Consider the following 26,810-nt stretch of genomic DNA (forward strand, 5'->3'; position numbering starts at 1 on the left):
CTACTTCCATAGTGATACCACCTTGGAAACCCAAGGAGGGGTTGCTATGAGTCGGGTCCAACTCGACTGCAGTGTGTTTGGTTTTGATTTTTTGGTGACTGGAAGGAGCTCTGGTAGCGTAGTACCTAAGGCATTTGACTGCTAACCAGAAGGCCAGTGCTTGAAACCTACCAGCCACTCCTTGAAAGGAAGGTTGGGCAATCAACTTCCGTCGTGATACCACCTCGGAAACCCAAGGAAGGTCGCTATGAGTCGGACCTGACTCGATGGCATTGAGTTTGGTTTTTGGAATGTGAAAATTGGAAACAAAGATGAAGCATTGGTAGCTGGAAAAAATGGTCTTGGTGATAGAAATGATGCTGGAGATCACATGATAGAATTTTACATGACCAATGACTTTACTCATTGCAAGTACCTTTTTTCAACAACATAAACAGAAGCTATAGATGTGGATCCTCCAAATGGAATACATAGGAATCAGAGCAAGTATATCTGTTGAAGGAGATGATAAAAACCAAAAACAAACCCACTGCCATCAAGTCAGATCTGACTTATAGCAACACCTCCTTGGGTTTCCGAGGCAGTATCACTATAGATTGCCCAATCTGCCTTCTGAGGAGCGGTGGTGGGTTTATACTGCCAGCCTTGGGGTTCGCAGTCAAATACCTTAGGCACTACACCACCAGAGCTCCCAAAGGAGGTGATAGAGAAGCTCAATATATAACATAAATGAAAACAAAGCTAGGCACTGACTGTGGAACAGACCATCAATTGCTCAAATGAAAGTTCAAGTTGAAGCTAAAGGAAATTAAAACAAATCCATAAGAGCCAAAATATAACCTTTCTGACATCTCACCTGAATTTAGACATTATCTAAAGAACAGATTTGATGCATTGAACACCAGTGACCAAAGACAAGACGAGTTTGTGGGATGGCATCAAGAACATTATACGTGAAGAAAGCAAATAAACGGTCATTAAAAAAAAAAAAAAAGAAAGAAAAGACCAAAATGGATATTAGAAGAGACTCTGAAACTTATTTTGAAAACAGAGTAGCTAAAGTGAACAGAAGAAATGATGAAATAAAACAGCTGAACAGAAGATTTCAAAGGGCAACTTGAGAAGACAACGTATTATAATGAAATGTACAAAGACCTGGAATTAAAAAAACAAAAGAAAAGAACACACTTGGCATTTTTAAGCTGAGAAAACTGAAGAAAAAATTTAAGCCTCAAGTTGCAACACTGATGGATTCTATGGCTAAACTATTGACTAATACAGGGAGCATCAAAATGAGATGGAAGTAACACAAAAGAGTCATTGTAACAAAGAGAACCAGTTGATGTTCAACCATTTCAGGAGGTAGCATATCATCAAGAACCAATGGTATTGAAGTAAAAAGTCCAAGCTGCACTGAAGGAATTGGCAAAAAACAAGTCTCCAGGACTTGATGGAATACCTACAGAGATGTTTCAACAAATGGATGCAGCGCTGGAGGCACTTACTCATTTATGCCAAGAAATCTGGAAGACAGCTCCCTGGCCAAATGACTGGAAAAGATGGATGTCTGTGTTCATTCCAAAGATAGGTGATCCAACAAACTGTGGAAATTCTCAAATAAATATCATTAATATGGAGGTAAAACTTTGCTGAAGATAATTCAAAAATGGTTGCAGCAGTAATTGACAGGGAACTTCCAGACACTCAAGCTGGATCCAAAAGAGGATGTGAATCTAGGAATATCATTGCTGATGTCAGATGGATCCTGACTGAAAGCAAAGGATATCAGCAAGATGGTTATCTGTGTTATATTGACTATGCAAAGGCATTTGACTGTATGGATCATAGCAAATTATGGGTAGCATTATGAAGGAGAGGCATTCCAGAACACTTAATTGTACCCATGAGGAATCTCTACAGAGATCAAGGAGTATTGTTCAAACAGATCAAGGGGATACTACATGGTTTAAAATCAGGAATGGTGTCCGTCAGGGTTGTATCCTTTCACTATGCTTAATCAATCCTTATGGTGAGCAAATAATCCAAGAAACTGGAATATATGAAGAAGAACACAGCATCAGGACTGGAGAGACTCATTACCACCCTGAGATATGCTGGTGACAACTTTGCTTGCTGAACGTGAAGATGACTTGAAGCACTCATTGATGAAGATAAAGACTACAGTCTGCAGTATGGATTACATCTCAACATAAAGAAAACAAAAATCCTCACAACTGGACCAATAAGCAACATAATAAATGGAGAAAAAACTTGAAGTGTCAGGGATTTCATTTTACTTGGATCCACAATCAACACCCATGGAAGCTGCAGTTAAGAAATCAGACGTCATATTGCACTGGGAAAATCTGCTGCAAAAGACCTCTTTAAAGTGTTAAAGGAGCAACAATATCACTTTGAAGACTAAGGTGCGCCTGACCCAAGCCATGGTATTTTCAATAGCCTCATATGTATATGAAAGCTGGAGAATGAATAAGGAAGAAGAATTAATGCCTTTGAATTGTGGTGTTGGCAAAGAATACTGCAAGTACCATGGACTGCCAGAAGAATGAACAAATCTGTCCTGGAATAAGTGCAGCTGGAATGTTCCTTGGAAGATACAAAGTTACTTCATGTCACCTACTTTGGTCATGTTCTCAGAAGGGACCATTCCCTAGAGTAGGATATCATACTCAGTGAAGTAGAAGATTAGTAAAAAAGAGGAAGACCCTCAATGAGATGGACTGACACAATGGCTGCAACAATGGGTTCAAGCATAGCAAGGACTGTGAGGATGGTGCAGAACAGAGCAGCGTTTCGTTCTGCTCCATGGAACTGCTATGAGTTGGAGCCAATTTGTTGGAACCTACCCAAAACGCCAAACTGTAAGAGAATAAATTTATGTTTGTGAAAACCATCCACTTTTGGTATTTCTGTTATAGCAGCTCTAGAGAACTAAGACACTTATTTTCGTAAAACGACCTGGTCTTTGGAACTAACCATGTCAATTAAGTGAGAAGTGGGTGTATACAGAAATCCATTTGAGCCATTTAGCTAAAGGAGTTTATTTAAGTAACTGTAAGCAGCAGCCACCAGTCATGCAATTCATGGGACAACGCATGGCTGGGTTTCAAACTGGGGAACAGAACACTTTCAATGTTCGTACATTCAACAGCTTTTTGAAGGGAAAATTCTTTGTCCTGAATATGGTAATGGGCTCCCTAATAATGGCAACACTATGACTTCATTCTGTGCCATCAAGTTGATTCTGACTCATAGTGACCCTATAAGGCAGAGTAGAATTGCCCCACAGGGTTTCCTAGGCCGCCATCTTTATGGGAGCACATCACCAGGTCTTTCGTCCCTTAGAGATGCTGGTGGGTTTGAATCGCCAAGCTTTTCAGTTAGCAGAAGAGCACTTAACCATCGTGCCACCTGGGTGCCTTTCTGGTCACATCAAAGGGAAGAAAATGAAGTCTTTCATAAGACACCGGCAAAACTGAGGTTTTAACAGCTCAGGATCTACATACAGTGGGAACTTGGATCCTTTGTTCAAGCAACTTCCACAATGTCCCTTCTATAGTAACAAAGCAATGAACAAAGGGCCACAAAAATCACAGCAAAATCATGGGGGTTATGCCAGGAGAGGGGAACTGAGAGGCTGGAGAATAAAAGTGAAATGAAGGTGTGCTTGTCACTTTAATGATTATTTTGTTGGGAAATAAAAGGGTAAAGAAAAGAAGGGTAGATTACTATGAGTAAGTGAAGAATTAGCCCCATGTCAAAAATTAACTTTTTTTTTTAAGTCCACTTACAGCTTGAGTGCCAGTTAATGCACCATCACTGCAAAGGAAAGCATTAAGCATTCTGTCCCTTTCTTTTCAGAGGCATGAACAGTAAGCATTTTGATATAGGATGGTGTGTCTTCTGGTCAGAAAAGACTGTGCCCACCCCTGCCAGGAGGCTCTAAGGCTACTCTCTAGGAACTCTTTACAAGTGGTCGGGGAAGGGGTGTTAAGTGCCCCAGTATAAGAAAAAGTGTGCAAAAAAGGAAAGCTTTTCAACTCTTCTCTAGCTTCACTTGCAATCCCACATTTTCTTTTAATTTCTTTTAAATTTTTATTGTGATTAAGGGTGATAGTCTACAGAGCAAATTCACTTTCCATACAGCAGCTCATACACACTTTGTTTCATAACATTGACTACAATTCTTCACAATGTAACAGCTCTCTTCCCCCTTCTTCCCCATAGTTACCTCTTCCCTCCATTCCCACATTTTCCTTTAACTCCTCCAATGGCCTCACTTTCTATTGTCCTAAAAAGATATCATCTGACAGGAGCAGAGACAGTGTCTTGGTTGCTACCTAATAATTACCGCCCCCTTCCTCCTTCATTTTTGTCTCCATAAAAAAGGTTTCGATCAATCTCTCCATCACTGGTACTCACTTCCACTCATTTCAGCTTAGCAGCAAATCCATCAAATAAGGATTCCTCCTGCCGTTATTTCTTAAGAGATCTTTCTCCAGACTCCTTCCTCTCTGCTGAGGGCAAATAAAGCAGAGGATCTTCTATACAAACACCTCCTCCTTCAAGATCCTGCCACTTACAACCTTAATGTACGGCTTAGTTACCAAGGTAGCTTTCCGGGCTCATATCCACTACATATTAGGGTTTCAGTTTCCTAACTGCAAGACAGAAATGGGTGTGAAAATCAAAGCCAATAATGTACTTAAGAAGACCTAAAACAATAATTGTTACCTAGTTCAATAAAAGGTGTTCCTGTCTCTAATACTCAGAGCACCAAAGTAATTACTGGGTCCAGAGTGAGCCATACTCTGCCAAGTCACCAAAACTTTGCTTGCCAACTGTGGTAGTTAAGGTTGTGTGTCAACTTGGCTGGGCCTGTTTGAGTGGCTGGGCAGCTGGATATAGTTATTCACCATGGTGAGACTGGTAATTAACTCCATGATGGAACCTACCAGAGCAGCTGAGTAGCTGCCTTAGGGATGTGGGCCGCTTCCAGTATGCAAGAAGCAACTTTGAGGAAGGTCTCCAGCTTTTTGGCACACTTGAACCCTGCATGTAGCCAAGTTGTTGTTCAGCAGCTTGCCATGCCCTGCCGGTCTTGGGACTTCTCCTGGATTGGAACTAGTGGCCTGCCATGTTGTTTGGTAATATTGGGACTGTGCCTTTTTACTTGTCGACCTTGTGTTTGTCCGCATCAGCAGCCAGCAGCTGTCTGAGTGAAGAAATGCCTCTACCTCCAGTGGGTCAGGAGGAGGCAGAGCTGAAGCTGAAGGTTGAAGGGCTTTCACTCAGCCCCTAGAGCCTGGCACTTTGAACTCAGACTTCGAGCCTCCAAACTGTAAGAGAATAAACTCCTGTTTGTTCAAGCCATCCCATTTGTGGTATATGCCCAGAGTGGCACTAGGTAACCAAAACACCAACCTTTCTTCCTAGATAAGAAGTGTTCTGAAGGTACCATCCTGCCCTTAATCATGTATCACCTGTATCACCTACAACACTTAGCATGGGGCCTCAAGAAATGTTTGTTGCTGAATTTCTAAACTACTGGGGAGCAGGCACTCTGGCCTTGGATCTTACTGGCACACAGAACTCCTATGGACTTCAGGGAAAACCACATATTCATATGCCACATGTACACAGCCTTGCGGCAAGATGAAAAGTTGAGCTCAGTCCAGCAGAATCCCCCTTTAAGTGGTATTTTGCTTTCAGCGTAGCTTGAGGTTATGCAAACACTTTTTTGGGATCATAAAACATGATCCTGTCAGACTCAAACAGGGCTCAGTCCTCCCAATGCTTGAGCAGTAGAACACAAAAAAGGACTAGAAAAAGTGAAAACTTCTTGGCTTGGAGCAGTTCCATTTCCTGCAGAAGATGATCTCCACCCAGAAAGAAAACCCAGAGGCCCAGGCTGGGAAGGGTCCATATAGATTAAGTAGCTGTCTTAGGTCTCAGGCACAAACCCACTCCCAGGCCACAGTCATACTCCACACATCTCCTCTGCTGTATGAAAGAACACATTAGACACTAAACACAGCCTCAACAAAGAAGAAATCTACACCCTATGTGCCAAGAAATAGTCTTAGTTACACTGTCCAGAGATTAGCCTTCAATTTCATTTCTCTGATTCTTTGCATTTTATAATTTACTTTTTTTTTGAGAAATAAATGAATGCAACCAGTCAACAGCTATTGAGTGCCTGCTCTGTGCTGAGCCCTGAGAATATAAATATACCTAAAACAGAGACCTTTGCCTTCCAGCTCACAGTCCAGGGAGGGAGAAAGCCCAATAAACAGACTACTACAATACGGTGCTTTAAGGATTATGACAGAGGGAAGTCAAGCCAGGGTGTTAAAGAACTATAGAGACTGTGGCATCTAACCCACACTGAAGGGAAGGGAGGAGGACCGTAGGAGGTTTCCCCCCAAAGGAGGTATATTTGAGCTTAGCTTTGAAGGTTAAGTAGGAGTTGGCCAGGTGGTGAATGCCAGGAATGTTGTTATAGGCTAAGGGAGCAATGCGTGCACTAGCACAGGAGTGAGGGAGTACAGCACGTTTGGGGAACCGTGAACAGCTCTGTATGGCTAGGGCAGATTGTTCAATGAGGTTGGAATGGCCAGGGCCAGACCTTGAAAAGCCTTCTATGATATGTTAAGGAGTTCAGACCTTATCTGCCTAGCTTTAGGAGTTGTTTTCAAAGCAGGGAAGTATCATGTTGGGAAGATTTGTATTAAGATCATGAATAGAAAAGAATCTAGAATAGAAATGCTGTTATTGTTGGGTGCTATCCAGTCAATTTTAACTCATCACAACCTCATGTGACAAAATATAACTGCCCCACACAGCCAAAATATTGGAAAGCAGAGTTAAAAAATTTCCCCCAGCCTTCTAATATTTTGGCTCTAAGATGCTTTGGATTGCTTGGTATGGCTCATCTAGCCATGGTGTTTTGACTACCACCAGATGACAGGGTGGGACTATGCAAATATGAGGTGCTATGGCCCACCAAGGGGATTGAATAGCTTGTTAAAAATGTAAATAAGGTATATGGAACCCTAAAGTGGGGATTGGTCAGTTTTGCCACCTTGCTAAGCTTAAAATAAGCCATTCCAGAGGCAGAAAAGGGGATCTCATTGCCATCAAGAGAGAAGAGCTGGGAATGAAGTACATGCTTGGACTCGAGATCCCTGCACTGAGACAGCAGAGAGATGGTGGCAACAAAGGCAGCAGAACCAAGAAACCAGCATGAGATAAACTGGAGGACTTCTTGGCCCATGGAGGGAGGAAGCTGAGTGCTTTTGGGCAAGAGGCTTGCTGGTGGAGTGGAGTACCTCTTTGGGTACCTACTTGCAGGGCTAAAAGAGCTCAGCAACACTTGCCTGAGCAGGGCAAAGGCCGAGGCCAGAGAGAAGGGTGCCTATGGCACGTCTGAGAAGAAGCTGTCCTGACTGAAGAACTGTACCCTGACTTGTTTCTGATCTTGAATTGTAATTTATTACTTCCCTAATAAACTTCATTGTCTGTGAGTTCTGTGTGGCCACTGGACTGAATTATTGAACCCAGCAGAAAAGTAGAGAATGCTGTGCGTGGGAGGGTGGGAGGGACGTTTGGTGTCAGAACTGGTAGAAAGGTTGGAGGGTGGCGGCTTGTCTGACCTCTGCTTCACAGGAATCAGCTTGTGCTGTCGATATTGTGTCAGATCCTCTTTCCACCTTGTGAAGTTAGAGAAGGTTGGATGTGGCCGCCACACCCTTTTTTTTTGCAGCCTCTTTCTGATAGTGTCTTGGGGAAGTGATTCCTCCTGAGGCAGAAGGGCAGGCTATTCTATCCGAGGGTAAAATGATCTGATTTTCTCAAACAACACTCAAGACAATGTTGCTTTTCCTTCAACAGCAAGACTATACACAACAAGGCAACCTCAGGCTGCAGGAACCCCATTCATTCACTGTGAGGAAGACTCCTTACAAATGGTGACCATTATTCTTCTTCTAGTACCCCTGTATCACCTACCACCTCCTGCTCCAACACACACAGCACTGGTAAAAAGCTCTTTGGAGTAGGAAATATTTGTCTTCAAATCCAAGTTTTGCCATTTTCAGCAAAATTCCTACATGGAAGATACAATACCTACCTCAGAGGGTCACCCTAAGGATTATATGCCATAACAAATGGTTCACGGCAGCAGAGTGAGTGCCTGGTGCATGGCTAAGAGGTTAACAAGTGGAGGCCATTATCATTGACTTGCATGCTCAGGCTTACTTACACAAAGCTGGCTGCCAAGCAAAGCCTTCCTAACCACTTATGTAGAAAGAGAAGAACTGAGAAAAGGAAAAGAAGAGGGAGGAAAATGGAAATGACTGGGAAAATGAACGAGCATATGAATGCCTGTGTGCATGAAAACCCCAGGACAGACAGGATTTACTCTAAAAGTCCTATAATTTCTGGGGTTACTTTGGGGGAGTGAGTCAACATAATCAAGAAGGAAGATGCTCTCATGTCTTTTTGCTGATGTTCACCCATTTTGGAGGTCCAGCCCCCTCAGAACACATGCAGCCCAGCCCTGCTGGGGTGCTGCTTAGCTAGAGCTCACCAGACACCATGCTGGCCAGAAATCAGAAGTCTGGTCAGGAGCCAGGTTTCTACTTACTCAGCTGCAAATGGCTGAGTCAGCAAGTTCTGGGGGCCATTCGTTCTCTCAAGGGCAGATTACAACACAAAATTATCCTTTAAATGTTTCTAGAGTCCCGGAGTGTTTCAACTCTTGAGATTGTGTAAGTGAGCTCCTTGAAGATAGGAATCATGCCTTTATGCATCATAAGTTTTATAAGCCCCACTGAGCTTAAATGCTAGTGAAGTGCAGATAAGTATAAAAGCAGGAGAATTAGTGTCTTAAAACCAGAAGAAAACCAAGAGACTATCTATGGGGACTCCTTTCAACGTTCTGGACTGTGCACACACTGATGCTTTTCCTCATCCTACATGATTGCCTTTGTTTTGTCTTTGTTTGTCTAAGGCTTAATAAAAGTGTCTTTATTTGGGGAAGAAAAAAAAAAAGAGAGAAAGAGAGACTGTCTCTGCTAGTATTTGTCAGTGTTATCCTGCAGCCATCTGTTTCAAAATCACCTGGGTCCATCTAGAGAAAGGAGATTCCTAGGTGCACCCCAGACCAACTAGAAATGTGGCACGGCATTTGCATTTTAACAAACACTACAGGTGTTTATTATGCAGACGAAAGCTAGAGAGTAAGAGGATACTGCATGGTTTAAAACAAGGAAGGGAGTGTGTCAGGGTTATAGCTTTCACCATGCTTATTTAATCTGTATGCTGAGCAAATAATCCGAGAAGCTGGACTATATGAAGAAGAACACAGCATCAGAATTGGAAGAAGGCTCATTAACAACCTGAGATACGCAGAAAACACAACTTTGCTTGCTAGAAGTGAGGATGAGTTGAAGCACTTACTGATGAGGATTAAAGACTACAGTGTGCAGCATGGATTACACCTCAATATAAAGAAAACAAAAGTCCTCACAACTGGACCAATAAGCAGCATAGATGGAGGAAAGACTGAAATTGTCAAAGACTTCATATTATTGGTTCTACAATCAACGCCAATGAAAGCAACAGTCAAGACATCAAAAGACGTATTGGATTGGGCAAATCTGTTGCAAAAAACCTCTTTCAGGTGCTGAAGAGCAAGGATATCTTCCTGAAGACTAAGATGCGCCTAACCTAAGCCACGGTATTTTCAATCGCCTCATATGCATGTGAGAGCCGAACAATGAAAAAGGAAGACTGAAGAAGAGTTGAAGCTTTTAAGTTGTGGTGTTGGCAAAGAATGCTGAAAGTACTATGGACTGCTAAAAGAACTAACAAATCTGTCCTGGAAGAACTGCAGCTGAATGCACCTTAGAAGCAAGAAAGGCCAGACTTCATCTCACCAACTTTGGTCATGTTGTCAGCAGGGACCATTCCCTGGAGAGGAATGTCATGCTTGGTAAAGTGGAAGGTCAATGAAGGAGGGGAAGGCTCTCAACAAGATGGGTTGACACGGTAGCTGCAGTGATGGGCTCAGGTATAGTAGGGATTGTGAGTCTGGCACAGGACCGGGCAGTTTTTCGTTCTGTTGTATATAAGGTCACTATGAGTCGGGGACAACTTGATGGCACCTAACAATAACAACAAAAGCCAGAGAACCATTCATGGATAGTTTATAAAGATAGATATATTGGCTCAACTCCCAAACTTGCCATTTAATGGCTGTGTAGTATGTCTTGGGCAGGTTGTCATCACTCTGAAAGCAGTTTCTTTACTTGTAAACTGGGCATCATGATAGCTTTCTTGAGACATCCCTACCTTCCCTCCTTGGTATCCATACTGAACCTTTAATAGTCTTTTATCCCAGCATGAGGCCATAAGCTTCAATACATAGTCCTTTAAATGCTATGTCACGCTTCCCTACTAGGCTGTGAGCTACTCAAGAGCATGAATTGTGTTGAGTCATCTCTGCTCCAAGGTCAGCAATTTCAGCCCTCAATAAATCTAGTCCGCTCAACACATCTATTGTAGACTCCTTGTGCATATACTCCTGTATGCGTAAGCCTTAAGATTTCCTTTGGCTTCCTGCTCTACCATAATGAAGAACATCACAGATTAGGAGACTGCTGTTGTTGTTAGGTGCTATCAGATCACAGCAACCAACTTACAACAGAATGAAACACTGCCTGGTCCTAAGGAAAGATTAGGAAAGAGAAAAGCTTTGGAATCTGGCTCACCCTCATGTCCTGAGTATAGTTAAGTGCTAGCTAAAGAAAAGCCATCTTTGGCAGCCCTGTCTTTTGACTAAATGGGAGTTACCTGATTACATTCATTACTTTTTGCCCTTAATAAATGGCTTCCAGTAGCTGTTGGCACCAGGAATGAATTTGCCAGCTATCTGTGTTAAGGAATTTCCTGGTATAGAGAAGGAACATGATGTGCTGGAAAGAGCATCACCCCAAGAGTCAGGCAGCAGGATCTAGCCCTAAAGTTGCTACTGCCATGGGACTCAGGCAAAGCTACACACTTGTCTTGACTTTATATAAAATTATTTATATAGACTATATAATTTACAGGAGTTCTGGTAGTGTAGTGCCTAAGGCACTTGACTGCTAACCAGAAGGATGGCGGTTCAAACCCACCAGCCACTCCTTGGAAGGAAGGGTGGGCAATCCTACTTCTGTAGTGATACTGCCTTGGAAACGCAAGGAGGGGTCACTATGAGTCGGGGGCAACTCGATGGCAAATAACAACAAAAACAACATCTAATTTATATAAAAAGTTATATAAATTATATAAAATAAAGAGGTTTATGATTTTGTATGATGAATCTGCCATGTATTGTGAAAATATTATTATTTTTTAAAAATCTCTTCTCACATAGTTACTGTAAGGCTTACATGAAGTCATAAATGTGAAATCATGTCTTACCTAATAAAGGGCTATTCGAATCTTACCTTAGTTACCATCATTAACGACAATCACTGCTATTGAAAGGCCCATAAACAGAAGAAAGAAGGGGATGGAGCAACTGAGGAAGGGAGGCTGTGGGCAATTCTGAAGGAGAACAGGGACCTGTGCTCTGCCAAAGAGCCTTATGGACAGATCCACTCACAGGCTATCGGGAAGGAAGACTTCTGGGAAGGAGGAGCCACAGAACCTACAGCTCTGACAGTGGGGTGCTCCATCTGGCAGGACCTGAAGCATAGGTCTGTGGTACTCAGGATGACAAGAGACTGGACAAAGGTAGATGCCACCACTCCCAGAAATCCTACAATTTTGAAACTGAAAAGGAGAATGGGGCTACTATTTATTGAGCTTATCTACCTATTATTCCAGGAGCTCTAGTAGCATAGTGCCTAAGGCACTTGACTGCTAACCAGAAGGTTGGTGGTTCAAACCCACCAGCCACTCCTTGGAAGGAAAACTGGGCAATCTACTTCCATAGTGATACAGCCTTGGAAACCCAAGGAGGGGTCGCTATGACTCAGGTCTGACTCGATGGCACACAACAACGACAACGACAACACCTGTTATTCCACAAATTCCAGTTGTTCTGAATTCCTAGGGTCATAAAACGTACCATGTTCTCACCTATCTCCATATCTTTGTTTATGCTCTTCCTTCTGTATGGAATCTCGTTCAGTATCTTTTGTATCAAATAGTAAAGGTTCACTGATCTTTCAAGAACCACCTCCCCTAGGAATTCTTTTCAGTCCAATACACTTAAGAGAATTAACTATCATCTCTCTGGTGTCCCCACTGTCCCACGTACAGAATCCTATCCCCACCATTGTGCCACTCTATTGCTCATTTGTGTGTATGTCTGTTCCCACTAGATCAAATGTTTTTCAAACTTCAGGGCCACAGCTGTTAGTAAATTATGAAATCAACTTACTGGGTGGTGGCCATCAGAATTTTTAAAGGTTAAATAGAGAACACCAGAATGTATCACACACAGTCAGTATTGTTTTGTGAAATATTTATTTCAGGTATGTGTGTGTACCTCTATTGGGTTATGATGTAAAATGTGTTTCTTCTTATGAACTGTGGCATACTCATTGAAAGTGACTGCACTCTAAACTCTTTAAGGACAAAGTTTCTCTTTTTTTGAGCTTCAAATCCTTAAAACCAACCATAGTAATAAACACATAATACATACTCAATAAATGTGCTACATGTGTCATTTCATATGAAAGATATTAGTCTTTCATTTCATTGAATCCTTAATCCAAAAATCATGTAAGGTATTATAACTCCCATTTCATAGAACAGGAAAAGGCAGCTCAGACAGGTGAACTGAATTGTCTAAGATGCTTAACTAGCAAGTAGCAGGAATATATTCCCTTTCTGGATCTTCCCCTCACCATCCATCCCATCCTTGTCATCAGGTGAATGTGAAAGGAGAATTTGTAAACTACAGAGTACTGTAAAGATACTGCTATCATCTACTGAGAGCCAAGGTGTATCTTTGCTTTGCTTCCTTCTTTCTTCCACATCCCCATTCCTGGCACCCAGGCCCAGTGAGACTGGGAGCCTGGGGTGAAAGAGTCATCCCCAGGGCTTACTGGGCAAAGGGCTAGGCTTTCATAAGGCAGCAGAGATCTGGGAGGGTATTTCACCCACTTCTCTGTGCAGCACTGACATAAACTCAATGGCAATAGATGGGCATCTCCTCTGTTACAGAAGAAAGAAATCTTACAAATTCCTGGCACAGACCAAGCATGTTTGGAGTTTACTGTTTTAGCCCTCTTGAGATGGTACAAGAATAGGAATCAAGAGACCAGGACTTGGTTTGTATTTTTCCACTAATTTGCTGTGTGTCCTTGGGATGCCATAGCCTCAATCTCTCTCTCTGCATCTCTGTTTCCTCCTGAGGAGCTGATCATCAGTGAACTCTTCTTCACACTATCCTTCTTGCTGGTCCCTTTTCCCAAGGTCACCTCCCTGGGGCAGAGACAAAGAATGCCCTCACCCTTCCCTATATCCTGGAGTGAGACTGCAGCACACAAAAGAGCAACCACTAGCTGAGGCACACCCCAGGAAGAGGAAAATCAGGAAGGACTCTGCTGTGTGTTTATGAAATTCACGAGCAGCTGCTTCCTTTGCCGAGCCCATGGCAATGGTGGCCTGGCCCTCCCCCGACCCCTCCCAGGGCCCCATAATTTGCCATCTGTTAGAGGGGTCAGGGAGGAGGTGACTAGATATGTAAGTTGTCATCAGACAGGAAATTAACTGATGTCTGTCCCTTCATCCAAGAGTCCCTGAGTTAGTCCAGTGGGTATGGTGAGCTCTTGCCTTTAGTTGGGGTGACTGTATGTGTGTGGAGGTGGGAAGGAGACTGTGAGGGTCATTTTGTACCTGTGTTTGGATCTATCTATGTGTCTGTGGTTCTGAGTGCTGCTGAGAAAGAGAGAGAGAGAAAGAAAGAGGGGGAGAGAGAGAGAGAGAGAGAGAATAAATGAATATCTAAGTATCTGGGTATGACTATTCATCCCTCTATTTATCTGGTCTGTGGCTCAGCAGCTCTCTGCCTTTGTGTGTGTGTGTGTGTGTATGTGTTTCTATTCACATGAGTGAAGGTGTGCACCTCCGTGTGCAGGCCCCTCTAACCCCAGGTGTCTGTGCCTCTGTGTTGAGTCTGTGACACTGTGTACGTATTCTACCCGTGCTGAGTTCCACTGCCTTCCCTCTTTGGTAAGGGTTCAACTAGTGAGCAATGAGGAAGGAAATCAGACCCACTCCAGTTTGGCCTGTGCTTTTTGTCTAGCCAAGTCTGCTTGCTGTGACAGGACCTACCCTAAACAGATCCAGGTAAAAGTATTCAGCTGTCACAGCCTGTTGCCCAAGGCTCTGCAGTGTCTGAACCAATATCTTTAGGGCCATGCACTGTACCTAATGGGGTGCATGTCATGATCTCCACATAAAGGGCACCTTCACAAGCACTGCAGGGAGACAGCCCATCTGAGAAGGCAGGTCCTGCTTAGCTACTGTGAAGTCAGCTGTACCACAGAATCTCTGTGGGAAAAGGTCAGAGAGAGAGTTACAGGGCCTCCAAGATCATGTCACAGATGAGGAAACTAGGCTCAAAGGGGAAGTGTCTTGATTAAGGTCACAAGCTAATTCATCACTCATTACTTAAGGGATGCTTATCAAGTACCTATTGTGTGTCAGCTGATGTACTAGGCATAGGGAATGACTAACCAGAAGGTTAAGCCATGGATTATGCTATTAAGCCATCCAGAATTTAGTTGGGGAGACTGACATATGAGCAGGCAATTATGATGGAACAGGCCAGAGGCTGTGGGGGGAAGAAAGCACAAAGGGCCATGGAAGTGCTAGAAGTCTGTCTTCAGGGACTGGGAAGGTGTGGTAGGTTGAATAAAGCTCTCCTAGGAGCTCTGGTAGCGTTGTGCCTAAGGCACTTGACTGCTAACCAGAAGGCTGGCGGTTCAAACCCATCAGCCACTCCTCAGAAGGAAGGCTGGGCAATCTACTTCGGTAGAGATACTGCCAAGGAGGGGTCGCTAGGAGTTGGATCCAACTTGACAGCACATAACAACAACAACAACAACAACCCCCAAAGATGTACACATTCTAATCCCCGGACACAACAAGAGGGACTTTGCAGATGTCATTAAGTTAAGAATCACGAGCTTGGCGAGGGATTACACTGGAATGGAGAGGGGTGGAATGTAATCACGAGGGTCTTTATAACCAGGAGGCAGGAAGATCAGTGTCATAGAAGAAGATGTGAGAAGGAAGCAGAAGCCAGAAAAAGAGACCGGTGACATAGTGCCTAAGGCATTTGACTGCTAACCAGAAGGCTGGCAGTTCAAACCCACCAGCCACTCCTCAGAAGGAAGGTTGGGCAATCTATTGCCTTGGAAACCCAAGGAGGGGTTGCTATGAGTCAAATCTGACTCGATGGCAGTGTGTTTATCCTGCTGACTTTAAAGATGGAGGAAGGGGCCATGAGCCAAGGGGTGTGGATGGTCTCTTATTAGGTGCTGTAGAGTCATTCCAACTCATGGTGACCCTATGTGTCCAGAGTAGAATTGCTCCATAGGGTTTTTACAGCTATCACCTTTCAAAAGCAGATCCCCAGGCCTGTCTTCTGAGGCACATCTGGGTGGGTTCAAACTGCCAACCTTTTGGCTAGTAGTTCAGCGCTTAACTGTTCGCACCGAGGGCCTCCTAGACGATCGTTTGAAGCTGGAAATGGCAAGAGTTCTTCCCTAGAATCTCCAGAAGAAACAAAACTCTGCCAGCACCTTTATGTTAGCCCACTGAGATAGGATGCATTTTGGACTCCTGACCTCCAGAATGGTGAGAAAATATATCTGTGTTGCTATAGTTTATCATAATTTATTACAGCAGCCATAGGATAGGGTACTAATCCAGAAGGTTTCATCAGAGATGGGATGACATGGGAACTGTGTTCCATTAAATGGACCAGGCAAGGAGAGGAACAGCTTTCTGAGGTAAGAGCTCAGGGTACTGGGAAAATACTGAGAAGCCTGGTGAGCCTGGAGGTGAGGTGGTATGGAGATGAGTCACGAGATGAGGTGCTTGGAGGAGCTTGGTCTTGGAGTCCTTGTTGCGTGTTGGACTGCTTGGGGTCAACTGGCTTCTCTCCTTTCTCTTCACATGCCCTTTTTAACCTCTGCTTCCTTATCTCTTCAATAAGGGCAATAATGGAAACTTCATTTGAGGCCTTTCAGGGGACTCAAGAAGACATTTTCAAGTGCAAACATTGTAGCTGGCACACAGTGAGACTTCAGTAAATATTAGAAACAATTATTTCTCTGTTGAGTTAATGGGGAGTCCATAGAAGCTTGGCTTAAAGGTTACCTGAGAGAGTGGGAAAGGATTCCAGGTTTCTTGGCACCTGTGCAGTAGCCTTTATACACCATACTACACAGCCTCCTTCCTGGTTCTTTTAACCCCAGGAGAAATTTCTGTGTTTCCAAAATCATTCAGTATAGTCACATTCCCAGGTGGGAAGACAGCTTGGCTTTTTACCCTGGGAATCACTGGGGCATGCAACCCTGATTCTTGGAGGAAAGTTCTGCTACGTGGCACAAACAGAGCAGAGGCACAGGCTCTTGCCTGGGCTGCAGAGAGCTGCATTCCATAATTCTAAGAAAATCCCTGATAAAGCTGCAAAATCTGTAAGGCAGATGCCCTTCATCCATGTAGTTCCCTCTCTCTGGGCACCTAATGTCCTACAATGATCCCTTGGTTCCCCAAGTCTCTTCACAGACCTACTGACTCTAGCTCAATCCAGGGGTCCTGGGGTTTGCATTTGTCCTTCTCACAAACAAGAACAGAACCACAGAATCCTAGGATCTTGCAATGGGAAAGGATCCACTGCCATCCTCACTCCCAGGCTCTTACACTGACCAGCCACAGCTGCCAGCCATTTCCTCACCCTGGCCTTCTCAGATGGTTTAAATGACATGAATCGCTCAGTACTGGTAGTCAAAGCCAGTCCTACAGTAGGGAGCTCCTATTGTATGCCAGGCTGGGCGTTAGACACTGGAGGATAAATGATGACTAAGATAGAGTCCCTGTCCTCACATGTTCACAGCTGAATGAGCAAAAAGCAGGGAAAGATATTTATCAACCCTCTCTGAACCATCTTCACACTGTATAACAGGCATTCAAACTCAAAGGAATGACTGTCTCAGCCCAAAGGGATGGGAAGGACTCCGTGACACCCTTAAATTATACTCTAAGCAGCTGCCTGTGCTGCTATGCCTCGGGTGACTTTGGCTGGCCTTCAGCTTCAGTAATCTTTCCTCCTTGAAAAGTGCAGAGGGCAAAGCTTGGGAGCAGCTGTCTACTAGCTTTTTGACCTTCGATGATTTGAGTCATCTCTTTGAGCCTCAATTACTTCATCTGTAAAATGGCTGTAGTAAAGTGGTTTTACGTGGCTAAACAGAGACCAAAAAAGTATCTAGAACAGTACCAAAAGACAAGAGTTGTTTTACAAATGCTAGAACCAAATTCCTATCTCGTGCTATGGTCAGCCAGAGCCAAACACGATCAAAGTCAGAGCCTTTTAGAAATGAAGCCTTCATCCTCTCAGATATTTTGTCAAACTGCACATGGCCAAAGCTCTAGGATGAAGACTATGAAGGATATTCCACCTTCCCATCTTTTAACAGGGGTACAAGAGATTCCAATTAGGGCAGTGGCGCCAAAAGGAAACACAACAGCAGGCTCTGCAGGCTGTCCTCCTGCTGAGAGCAAAGCTCAGAAGGGCACAGTCAGCAAAGGGTTACCCTTTATTGCAAACTCCCATCCCCCGCTGTCACTGTGCATTAAAGCGCCAGGCACTGGGAACAAACTGGTTAGTGACAGCTGCTCTCATTAATGGTTTGCCCCCCGCCCCCCCACCAACTTTGCTCTTTTCTGGCCTTGAGTTTCAAAAAAAAAAAAAAAAAAAGGAAGAAAGAAAGAAATGACAAAAATTATCGAAACAGCCAGTCCCTTACACTAGGATTCCCATACTCAGGCAAGCAGTTCAGATGCTACTTTCTTCATGGTATCCATTCTGACCACCCCAACTTCTCCTTCCTGTTCCTGACAACAGGGCACTGTGTATCAGGCCCTTGCCTGCCTGTTGAAGCACCCTGTGCATGCCACTACATTGGTCCAATGTGCTGCTTCGTAGTGTGGCTCTGGCTTTGCTTGTCTGTGTAAGCAGCTAGACTGGGATTTACTTGAGAGCAAGGACCTTGCCTTATTCATTCCCATTCCTTTAAGAGAATGTTCCCTAGAGCATTCTCAAGAATTGTTTGGTCACTCATTCATTCCAGGTTTTTGATTAGTAAGCATTTACTTACTCTGAGCTAGGATCCCTGGGAGGTCTTGGTAAGATACAGAGAATAACATAGGTTCTTACTCCCAAGAAGCTTACAGTTGAAAGGGATACAATAAACAATCTCATTAGAGAGCGATAGGTGCTTTGAAATAGGAAAGTGGGGAGAGGTTGCTACAGGAAGACTGCAGCCAGTCTTAGAAATCCAGACAAGGACAAGGAGCTGGTGGAGAGAGCTCCCTATTGTTGATAATTCTTACAGTGAATGAGCAAGAATTATACTAGCAACAATACCACAGACAGGTGTGGTGCTTAAACATCCAGCCATTGTTGTCTTCTGGGATCCCTGCCGGGCTGAGAGCTCCTCTGAGTGGGCCTCGGCCTGGACAATATCAGAGGAGGTGTTCAGCTCCTAAAAATGTTTCAGAAAGCAGGAAAAGCAGAGCTGACTAAGGCAATGCAGGCTCAAAGGGGTGAAATGTTTTACCTCACTCTCATGGGGAGTCTGGGATAAAGTATATGAAAAGGGTAGCCCATCCATATGAGGTACATCAGAGCAGACTGATGAGGTACATCAGTCCAGTCTCTGGGGAGCCCTGTGACATGCTATGCAAGGTCCTGAGCCTGTAACAAGGATCTCTTTGCTGCTCAGCATCAAGTTTAGGATCTGATCAAGATACCCTGAGGATCACAGAAGGCAAGATAGATATTTTGCAAGAAGCAGAGAACTTCTACTCTATAGTAAGTGTCTGTCAAAGCACATGAGCACCAGATGAGTCAGGAGGCCCGGGCTGCTAACATACCATGTGACCTGGGCAAGTTTCTTCCCCTTGCTCATTCTACATTTCCTCATCTATAAAATGAGGGAGTTGGACAATACCTACGATCCCTTCCAATTCCAACAATCTATGAGTCCACAACCATGTATGGTGATAGAGAAGAGGATTTACAGGCCATATTTGATTAAAAGTCATAGTACGGAAAGAAGCAGGAATTATTCTCATTTTACTGAAGAGATTCTGGGATGGGTAACTCTTCAGAGGCCATGCAGGGAACAGGACTGAGCACTCTCTGGCTTTGGTCATTGAACTGGAAACATTTAACAAGCAAGCAGTCTAGGGCTAGGCTTGCATACTGAAGAAAACATGCTACTTACTATGCAGCAGGCCACCAGGGCTCCTTGAGCAAATCCTGCGAGGACATCACTGGGATGGTGCTTGTGGTCAGAGACTCGTGACAGTCCCGTGTAGAAGGCCATCATGATCAGCGTGAACTGCAGGAGGGGCCGGAGCAGGCGGGCGCCTCGCCAAGTGAAGCGAGCCTGCAGGTACAGCTGCAAAAAGGAGAGAAAAAGAGCAGACACTAAGTGACACCCAGTTCACCTGCATTAGAACACCAGACTGGACTGGTCCATGCATACTACATTTCTGCTAAATGCAACCACTGGGACCTTGGTGGTATGCCATAGAAGGAGCATTTAACTTGGACATGACATCAAACCAGTCATTTAACTCTGAGCCTTAATTCTCTTAAAAAATAATAAAAATAGAGCTTACTACCTAGAGAGGGTCAAACAAGATTATACGTATGAATGGCCTTAGCATTCTGCTTGGTACACTTGAAAAAAAAAAAAAAGAAAACACAGTTGCCACTGAGTTGTTTTCAACTCAGGGTGCCCCACGTGAGTCAGAGTAGAAGTGTGGTCCATAAGGTTTGCAATGGCCTATTTTAGGGAAGTAGATGACAATCTACTCGTCCAGGCCTTTCTTCCAAATACCTCTGGGTAGACTCAAAAGTCCAGCCTTTTGGTTAGTAGCTGAGTATGTCAACCCTTTGCACCACCAGGGGCTCTGCTTGGCACATAAGAAGCACTTAATATGAGTTTCTTGATGGAAACTCTAATTCAAAAACAGTAACCAGGGTTGGACAATGGTTTTTTTTTTTTTTTATAATTGATGATAACTCACCTAACCCAGCTGTGTGTGTGTGTGTGTGTGTGTGTGTTTCCTGTGGATTACAGATGTGCAACCTCTATACTACCTGACTGGGAAATAAAATACCTAACGCAAATGTCAAGGGTGGTTATCACAATACTCAGAAAGGGATTCATCTGCTTCAAAGGAAAGTAATGCTGTCAAATAACTACTTTCTACATCACCACTACAGATGTACAGGTTCTGAATAAGAATATAAGGAAGCACATAAACCAACAAGACAATGCCAGAGAACTTTCCAAAAAGGTCAACAGATGCTGAACTGGGTGGGGCAGAAGATTAACCTGAAGAAAAGTGGGGAGGCCAAAAAAAAAAAAAAATTACCAGCCAAACACCCCTGGCTGAAGCAAAGAAGTTGGAATGACGTCAACTGGGCATTGTCCCCTTGCAGTTATCTTGCTGCAGTTTCCTTTCTAACCTCTGGGCACAACTTACTTCCCAGGTTCCTGTGGGAACTTGGGGAAGGAGAGGGAAGAGGCAACAGAGGCAAGGGGAACTTCCGACTACAAATCAAAGAACTCAAAGAGGCCAGGAGAAAGGGGAAGAGAGCAGAGGGGAGGGGCCTGATGGTCTAAAGATAGACTGGGACAGTGGCAAAAGTGTGACTTTACCCTTCCTGAGACAAACAGACACCTTCCTTTTGGTGGTCAAGAAAGAGCAAGTGGTTACTTGAGGCATAAGAAGAGTAGAAGGTGTGGAGTCACTTATTCTTGGCTGTGCAGCGACAGCCTACAGAACTGCACCTCCAACTACTCAGGAAATGATTTGTAAAAAGTCAGGAAATTTTATAATCATTCTGAAATTATAAGAATGTATTATTGGAAAATGTAGGAGTAACAAATTAAAAAAAGAGAGACTACACTGAGTTTGGCTGCTACTTGAGTGACAAAAATCAGTATTTTTCTCAGATGCAAATAAAACTAGTTAAAAATCTAAATGAGGACTAAAACCCTCATAATAATGAGATGACCAGAGAAACAGTAATTAATTTACTGAGAGCTGCACAGGGCTTTTGTGAAATAAGGAACATAAAGGACAATTTGAATAAATACAGACCTAGAAGTTTTAGATATAAGGGCACTCAATTTATAAAAAGTTGATACGTAAATTCAATGAGATTTCCAGCTGCCTTGAAAAAAAGAAAAAATTATTATAATCTAGAAGACCAAACCTGTGCAACTAAGCAGGAAAAAAAAAAAAAAAAAAAGATGACAGGGACTCTGGTAGTTACTAATGGTACAAAATGACAAGTTATAATCCCTGCCCGTGAAGCATACAGTTGGGGAATCCATGGAAACAACTAAGTATACTATAGTGTTTTGTAGGGTTTATGGAAGAATTTGGGGCCAGGGTCAGTTACTGAGGAAAAGGGATACCCAACTTGAATCTGAAAGGTTTGCTGGGAGCTAAGAAGATAGTAGTGAGGGGTACGTATTGTAGGGAGAGCCATGACATAGAGCCTAGTAATAAAAGTTCCCAAGAACAAGCAGTTCCATATAGTTGGAAAAGGAGGTGTATGGGGGGGGGGGGTGATGAGAAATAGGTCAGAAGCCAAAACATGAAGGGCCTTGGATGACTAAAGAACTTGGCTTTTATTTAGTAGGCCAGTGTTTCCCAACTATACTCCATGCAATAGTAAAGGTCTTGAGTTAAAAAAATGATTGGTAAATGCTCTATATTAAATCCTTATTTTAGTCATCTATAGTGCTTATGTTGTCAGGTGCTGTCAAATCAACAGTGACCCACAGCAACCCTATGTACAACAGAACAAAACACTGCCTGTTGTGCGTGGAACATCCTCACAATCCTTGCTGTATCTGAGCCCATTGTTGTAGCCACTGTGTCAGTCCATCTTGCTGAGGGTCCTCCCCTTCTTCACTGACCCTCTGCTTTACCAAGCATGATGTCCTTCTCCAGGGAATGGTCCCTTCTGATAACATGACCAAAGTAGGTGAGACGAGGTCTAGGCATTTTCCCTTCCATGGAGCATTCTAGCTGTACTTCTTCCAGGACAGATTTGTTCATTCTTCTGACAGTCCATGATATATTCAATATTCTTTGCCAACACCATAATTCAAAGGCATCAATTCTTCTTTGGTCTTCTTTAGTCACTGTCCAGCTTTTGCATGCATACAAAGCAACTGAAAAATACCATGGGTTGGGTCAGGTGCACCTTAGTCTTCAAAGTGACATCTTCAAAATGACAAAAGACTTATTTGACCTTAAATCATTATTTTTGATAGAACACCTACCTATTGCATCATGAGTGGGAAATATTGCCACAAGCAATTGTGAGAAACTGAATGTTTTAAGCAAGGCACTCAGTATCACACCAAACAATGTGGTTGCTTTTCAAAATCTCTGAGCAAGACTGGGTCACTACAGGTAATATTAGGGTCGCAGCAAATCCAAAGCTGACGTCAAAGCCTACTCACTCCTCATTTCTGCTGAAATCACTCAACAAATAGGAAGGTAGCAGACTACCATCATGAATCAAAAGAACCCATTCTTAAGGGAGAAGGGGTGGGGATGATGCTGGTCTAGCTCTTACTCAGCAACAGTCTTTAGCACAATGGCGAAACCAAGGCACAGGGAATATTCCATGAGCAGTGTGCCCACTGTGGTCTGGCCTTGCTCTAGCTATTCTCGGCAACAGATGTGGGTTGGCTGAGTAAGAGAAAGCCCAGACATTTTAATCAGAATATCCTCAGAGCCTGTTTTCCTGGACACAAAACAGGTTTTAAAACCACTATCTTCCAGGGCTAAGAATTGATGATGTAGATCAAGTGCCTGATACACTCTATAAATTGTTCTGTTGGTTGTAACTGAGTTGATTCCTACTCATAGCAATCCCATTAGAACTGCTCCCACAGGATTTTCTTAGCTATAATCTTTATGGAAGTAGATCACCCGGGTCTTTTTCCGGCAGAGCCAATAGATGATTTTATTCTCTAGCCACTTTTCTTCATTTGAGCCTAGCGGTCCTGAGCTTTTTTTTTATTTCCTTCACTGAAAAAGGCAGGTCCTCAGAAAATGCTTTTTCAAAACCCAACCCTCCCTCGCTGCCCTTGCGTGTAGACTTTAGATCAAGGGCTTTGGGAATGAGGGTGGGGCAGAGGAAGGGTGGGTTTTCCAACCGGACAAGGCACACATCTCCCCTTCCACTGACTCAGATACTTAAGGTTGGTGCTTAATAAAAGAAAAGAGTAAATACATGAGAGGAACTTGAGGAGAGAGGAAGACAGCAGTCATCAGAATAGCTTCAGGAAGGGAGTGCTTATGAATGAGAAAGGAGTAGGGAGGCATGGGAAAAGAATTCATTTGGGAAGCAGTCAGACATAGGATTGTAGTCACCAGAGGGACGCTAGTTCTCCTACTTGTGTCAGTGACTAACACGTTTATTGGGCAATGCCTCAAGAACTTAGGGCTGATCTTAACGTCAGTAGCTGGTGCTTTGGGTGAAAGCCATGAAGTAGTAAAGTGTATTCTGAGGTGAAATAGCCCTGATTCCAGTCCTGGCTCTACCTCTTACTATGTGTAGTTTTAGCAAGTTTAACCCCTCTAGACTTAGTGCCCTCTTCTATAAAATAGAGGTAGGAGTATCTCCTAAGCATTAAAAGGATCAAGTGGCACAACATGACAAATACTGTGCCTGGCATAAAGTCTATTTAATACACTCTAGAAATCAAGGTAGGAGCTCTGGTAGCATAGTGGCTAAAGCACTTGACTGCTAACCAGAAGGCTGGCGGTTCAAACCCATCAGCCACTCCTCGGAAGGAAGGTTTGGCAATCCTACTTCCGTAGTGATACAGCCTGTGCCTCAGAAACCCAAGGAGGGGTCGCTAGGAGTCGGGGCCGACTCGACGGCACATAACAACAACAACAAGAAATCAAGGTTGGGAGCTCTGGTAGTGTAGTGCCTGAGGCATTCGACTGCTAACCAGAAGGCTGGTGGTTCAAACCCACCAGTCACTCCTTAGAAGGATGGTTGGGCAATCTACTTCCGTAGTGATACAGCCTCGGAAACCCAAGGAGGGGTTGCTATGAGTCGGCTCCATGGCACATAACAATAACAACAACAGAAATCAAGGTTACCCTTTTGCCTTGGTAAATGAGATTTACTCACGTGTAAATTACTAACAGGGAGGTTGTGCAACCACCTTCCACCCAGTGGCTACATTGGCTTTGAGAAGCAAGTTGGTGACCACAGGCTTTGAAATTGATCAAATGATCTGATGACTCCCTCCCCATCCATCCCACATCAATCTAACTGTTAAATAGATGGATTTTGCCATTGCATAACCCCACTCACATGAGTCACTCCACACCAAAACGGAGAGGTTTTTCTTTTCTGTTGTTGTTGTAAAGTAGAGGGCCCTTAAGTTATACTCCCAGGGCTGTGGAGAGATCCCTCAGATCAGTGGGTAGGTTATGGAGTGCTCTGAGGTGGTGGATGTTGTTAACTACTATCAAGTTGGTCCCTGATTCCTGGCGACTCCATGCACAATGGTGCCAAACTTTGCCTGGTCCTGTGCCATTCCCATCATGGTTTGTGGATGACATTGTTGTGATTCATAGAGGTTTCACTGGCTGATTTTTGGACACAGGTCACCAGGCCTTTCTTTGTAGTCTTAGTCTGGAAGCTTTGTTGAAGTCTGTTCAGTATCACAGCAATACACAGCCTCCACTGACAGATGAGGAGTGGCTGTGCAGATGGTGTAACTGCTAGAACTGAAGCTAGGTCTCCTGCAAGAAAGGTAAGAATCCTACCATTGAAACACCAGTGCCCCTCCTGGAGTGCTCTACTCTCTTGGAAGCCCAAGCCTGGGATGAAATGTAACTGTGGAGGCTCTATTCATTCCCTCTGCAGAGGGGGCAGGTACATCTTATCCAGGAAAGGAAGTCAAACTCTATTGACAACAATGATTTCACGGCCCTGCCCTGGACTAGAATTAGAATTCCTGCAGGGATTTTAGCTAAGTCCTAAATGCCTTGAAGGAGCTCTGGTAGCCTAGTGCCTAAGGCATTTGACTGCTAACCAGAAGGCTGGTGGTTCAAACCCACCAGCCACTCCTTAGAAGGAAGGTTGGGCAATCTACTTCCGTAGTGATACTGCCTTGGAAACCCAAGGAGGGGTCGCTGTGCGCTGTGAGTCCGGTCGACTGGGCGGCACATAACAACAACAACAACAACAACAAATGCCTTGAAATGGGTGATGAGAAGGGGTAACTGGAGCTGAACAAAACCAGAAAGCCTAACTCACTAATTCACTTCTTTGTCAACAGCCTTATCTGTTTTCACTTCTCCATCTGTGTGAAGACCTCTGTGCTGGCAGAATCAGGAGTCTGGATCCAATGTGTTGCTGGCTGCAGAAAGTGATTTGCAGTTGAGTAACCAGATTTGAATCTCTTCTCTGCTACTTACCAGCTGTATACCCTGGACAAGCCTGTCAGCGTCTTTGGATTCCTGTTTTTCCCCATACAAAATAAGGAGATCTGTTCATTAAAACAACTTGTTGTAAGTGTCTATTATGTTCAAAACACTATGAAAGACTCAGGTCTGCATAAAGTATGTTCCTTCATGAAAAAAGAACATAATCTTAAAGTTCCTTTCTAATACCAAGATTTTGTTTCCAACTGCTAAAATAAAACTGCTGATTATGGACATGATGAAGACAATGGTCTATGTCGGTCTCTAAAAATAATGTACATGAAAGTCCCTGACACATAGAACATAATCCATAAATGCAGTTCTCTCCCCACTGGTCCTAGCTTCAAAATGGAGATGCTGTGGAATTCCAACAAAACTTCCTTAGAAAGTTATGACTGAATTCAAGCCTGCTTCTCTGGTCTGAATCAGCAGTCAGATGTAGTGTGAGTCACACTCATACACTCTCTCTCTCTTCCTAGTTATTTGTGTTTCATTAAGTGATTTGCATACTGGTGAAACAGGTCTGTACTGTCCTCTCACTTCATTTCCATTACTCCTGGGACAGCTCTGTTAAGAGTGAAAAGGAGGCTTTTGTCCTTCCTTATGTCTTTGCCTACTCTCTTCCTGAAAGCCAGCCCACATCGCTGACAATCACAGTGAGAAACTTTCTCCCTTCTCTCATTTCCTCCATGGCTCCCGTTTGACTATGGTTCATATGCCTGGTGGCTCACCTACAAGGTGGGTATAGAACTGGAAGTTATCTCTGGAAGGTTATTTAACTATGAAATCGTTTCTACTTTAGAACAGGTATGTGTTGCTAAATGTCCATTTTGACAATGTTCAACGGAATGTATATCTGTAGTCACATAAGGGTTGTTTTTTTAAATTATAATTTTTTTTAAAGGAAAAGCAACTCTTAACTTTATTATTTAACCCTAATGATTTTAAAGGAGCTCTGGTAGCATAGTGGCTAAGACACTTGCCTGCTAACCAGACAG

At 43.6% G+C, this 26,810-nt stretch overlaps 1 protein-coding gene across 1 annotated transcript in view; it reads right to left on the reverse strand.

Moving 5' to 3' along the window:
• PLPP3 (phospholipid phosphatase 3) overlaps positions 1-26,810 on the reverse strand; it is a 120,658-nt gene that overhangs the window by 5,418 nt on the left and 88,430 nt on the right. The window contains exon 5 of the mRNA XM_007947400.2: positions 19,545-19,721. Within this exon, the coding sequence (XP_007945591.1) occupies positions 19,545-19,721 (177 nt within the window). The remainder of the gene's footprint in view (positions 1-19,544; positions 19,722-26,810) is intronic.

This window comes from Orycteropus afer, unplaced genomic scaffold (assembly GCF_000298275.1).
Source record: "Orycteropus afer afer isolate SDZICR_OR568_19922 unplaced genomic scaffold, OryAfe1.0 scaffold00183, whole genome shotgun sequence".
Taxonomy (NCBI): domain Eukaryota; kingdom Metazoa; phylum Chordata; class Mammalia; order Tubulidentata; family Orycteropodidae; genus Orycteropus; species Orycteropus afer.